We start from the raw sequence: 2,119 nt of genomic DNA on the forward strand, positions 1-2,119 counted from the left end.
CTTATATATGTACTAGAGGCCTGGTGCACGAAATTCATGCACTGGGGGGTGGGGGTCCCTCAGCCCAGCCTGCCCCATCTCACAGTCTGGGAGCCCTCAGTGGATGTCCTACTGACGGCTTAGGCCCGCTCCCTGATGCACTTAAGCCATCAGTCCGACATCCCCTAAGGGCTCCTGGACTGCGAGAGGGCGCAGGCTGGGCTGAGGGGTGTCCCCCCCAAGTGCATGAATTTCATGCACTGGGCCTCTAGTATTTTTATAATAATAATAAAGCGCCGATCCAGCCACCCAGGGTTCGCATTCCAGAGGCGCCTCCTGCTGGGGAGGTGCGGCCTCACCTGCTCCTCTCTGGAGTTGATGACGACCAGGTGGGCGTTCTCCAGCTGGCAGTACTTCTCAGCCTCGGGCCAGGTCAGTCCAGAGCGAGAAAACCAGTAGCAGCTGCCTTCATACTCCAGCCAGTTAACCGGGCAGCATTCCGTGCCTGCAGGACAGGAGGGGGCAGAGAGGTGAGGTCCCGCTGGAAGGGCAGGAGCACTGGGCCTGGAGGCTCCCTTCCCTACCGTTGCTTCGCAGGAAGGCCATCTGACAGGACAGGATGCGCACGTCGGCTGGGAAGTGCTTCAGGTGAAAGAGCAAGGTGGTGTGATCTAGGGGACGGAGCAATAGGCCCGGGTGTGGGCAGTGTGGGCGCCCCATCTACCAGTGCCCCACACAGGACACACACACACTCACACTCATACGCACAGCACACACTCACTGCACCCCACACGTACACTCACACACACACTCACATTCATACACACAACGACGCCCTGGCCTCGGCCCGCAGTGGAAAGAAATGCTGAACCAGGTCCGCTGCTGGGCGGGCGCCGCCGGAGGAGAGCGTGGCCGCCGCCCACAGTGGAAAGTTACCGGCTCCACGCGACACCCGATATCCCAGGTTGTTCTGAAGGAGATGCCGCTGTGCTCCCTGCAGTTCTGAGGTCCGTTTGCTGATACTGAGAAACCTTTCCACTGATGAGAAGGGCTTTAGGAGGTCGCACAACAACACACACTCACTGCACCCCACACATACACTCACACACATACACTCACACACTCACACTCACACTCACACTCATATGCACAACACACACTCACTGCACCCCACACATACACTCACACACATACACTCACACACTCACACTCACACTCACACTCATATGCACAACACACACTCACTGGACCCCACACATACACTCACACACACACTCACATTCATACACACAACAACACACACATCACTCACACCACACCCCACAAGTACACACACACTCACACACCACACACCAAGGGGGGGTCTCAGACCTGCTCTCAGCTCCAGCTGCTGTTTCTCCAGCTTGGCTTCCAGAGATGTCACTCTGTCGCCTGTGCTGCCTCCTGAGGAAGAGGAAAGCTGAGCGGGTTTCCTCCATTCCGCCTCCTTCCGTCCTCCATGCTCACCCCCTGGAGCACCAGCCACCATCGCCTTCACCTGGGTCACCGGCTCTGCCCCCCGAAGCTCCCAGCTCTGCCCAGTCTCCCTGCGCTGCCACCCGGGTCTCTGAGGAACAAACCTGCTCAGGCCGGTCCCCGCCTGAATCCCTTCCCTGGGTCCCCATCTTCTCAAAAGGAAGCCTCGCTGTCTTCACACAGCTTCTTCCGTGGCCTGGCCCTGCCCACCTCCTTGGCAGATTCGTTCTCTCTACCTGGCACTAAGCCCCCTCCTCTTCCCCTGCCTACCCATCCTTCAGGCTCCCTCAGCCCCGGGATCCGCTGGGGTACCCGCCCACACACCTCAGACACGCCCCTTTGCAGACCCAGCACCGGGCACCCACCTTGGAGTCCAGCCTGTGCTGCTAAGCGGGGGCCTCAACTACCCCCCGCCCCCCTCCCGGCCCTCCCGGCGGGGGAGCGCCCTCACCGTGGAAGCTGAGCGTCCGGATCTCGGCGAGGGCGCTGGCGGAGAAGTTGCTGAAAGCGTCTTTTAGGGCCCAAAACTCCCTTTGCATCTGTGCTCCTTGTCAGGAGAGAGAGAGAGAGCACTGGGCAAAGTGGAGGGGACTGTGCCCCAGGTGACAGCCTCATCACTGTCATC

At 59.8% G+C, this 2,119-nt stretch overlaps 1 protein-coding gene across 4 annotated transcripts in view; it reads right to left on the reverse strand.

Annotated features, from left to right (window-relative positions):
- LOC102757638 (asialoglycoprotein receptor 2) overlaps positions 1-2,119 on the reverse strand; it is a 9,463-nt gene that overhangs the window by 3,030 nt on the left and 4,314 nt on the right. For all 4 annotated transcript variants that reach the window (XM_015568670.1, XM_015568669.1, XM_006771007.2 and 1 more), the window contains 4 exons: positions 1,946-2,041; positions 1,351-1,422; positions 564-650; positions 339-484 (listed from right to left, as the gene is read on the reverse strand). In XM_015568670.1, coding sequence (XP_015424156.1) covers positions 339-484; positions 564-650; positions 1,351-1,422; positions 1,946-2,041 — 401 coding nt within the window. The remainder of the gene's footprint in view (positions 1-338; positions 485-563; positions 651-1,350; positions 1,423-1,945; positions 2,042-2,119) is intronic.

The sequence above is a fragment of the Myotis davidii genome, unplaced genomic scaffold, assembly GCF_000327345.1.
Source record: "Myotis davidii unplaced genomic scaffold, ASM32734v1 scaffold2305, whole genome shotgun sequence".
In the NCBI taxonomy this organism is placed as follows: Eukaryota; Metazoa; Chordata; class Mammalia; order Chiroptera; family Vespertilionidae; genus Myotis; species Myotis davidii.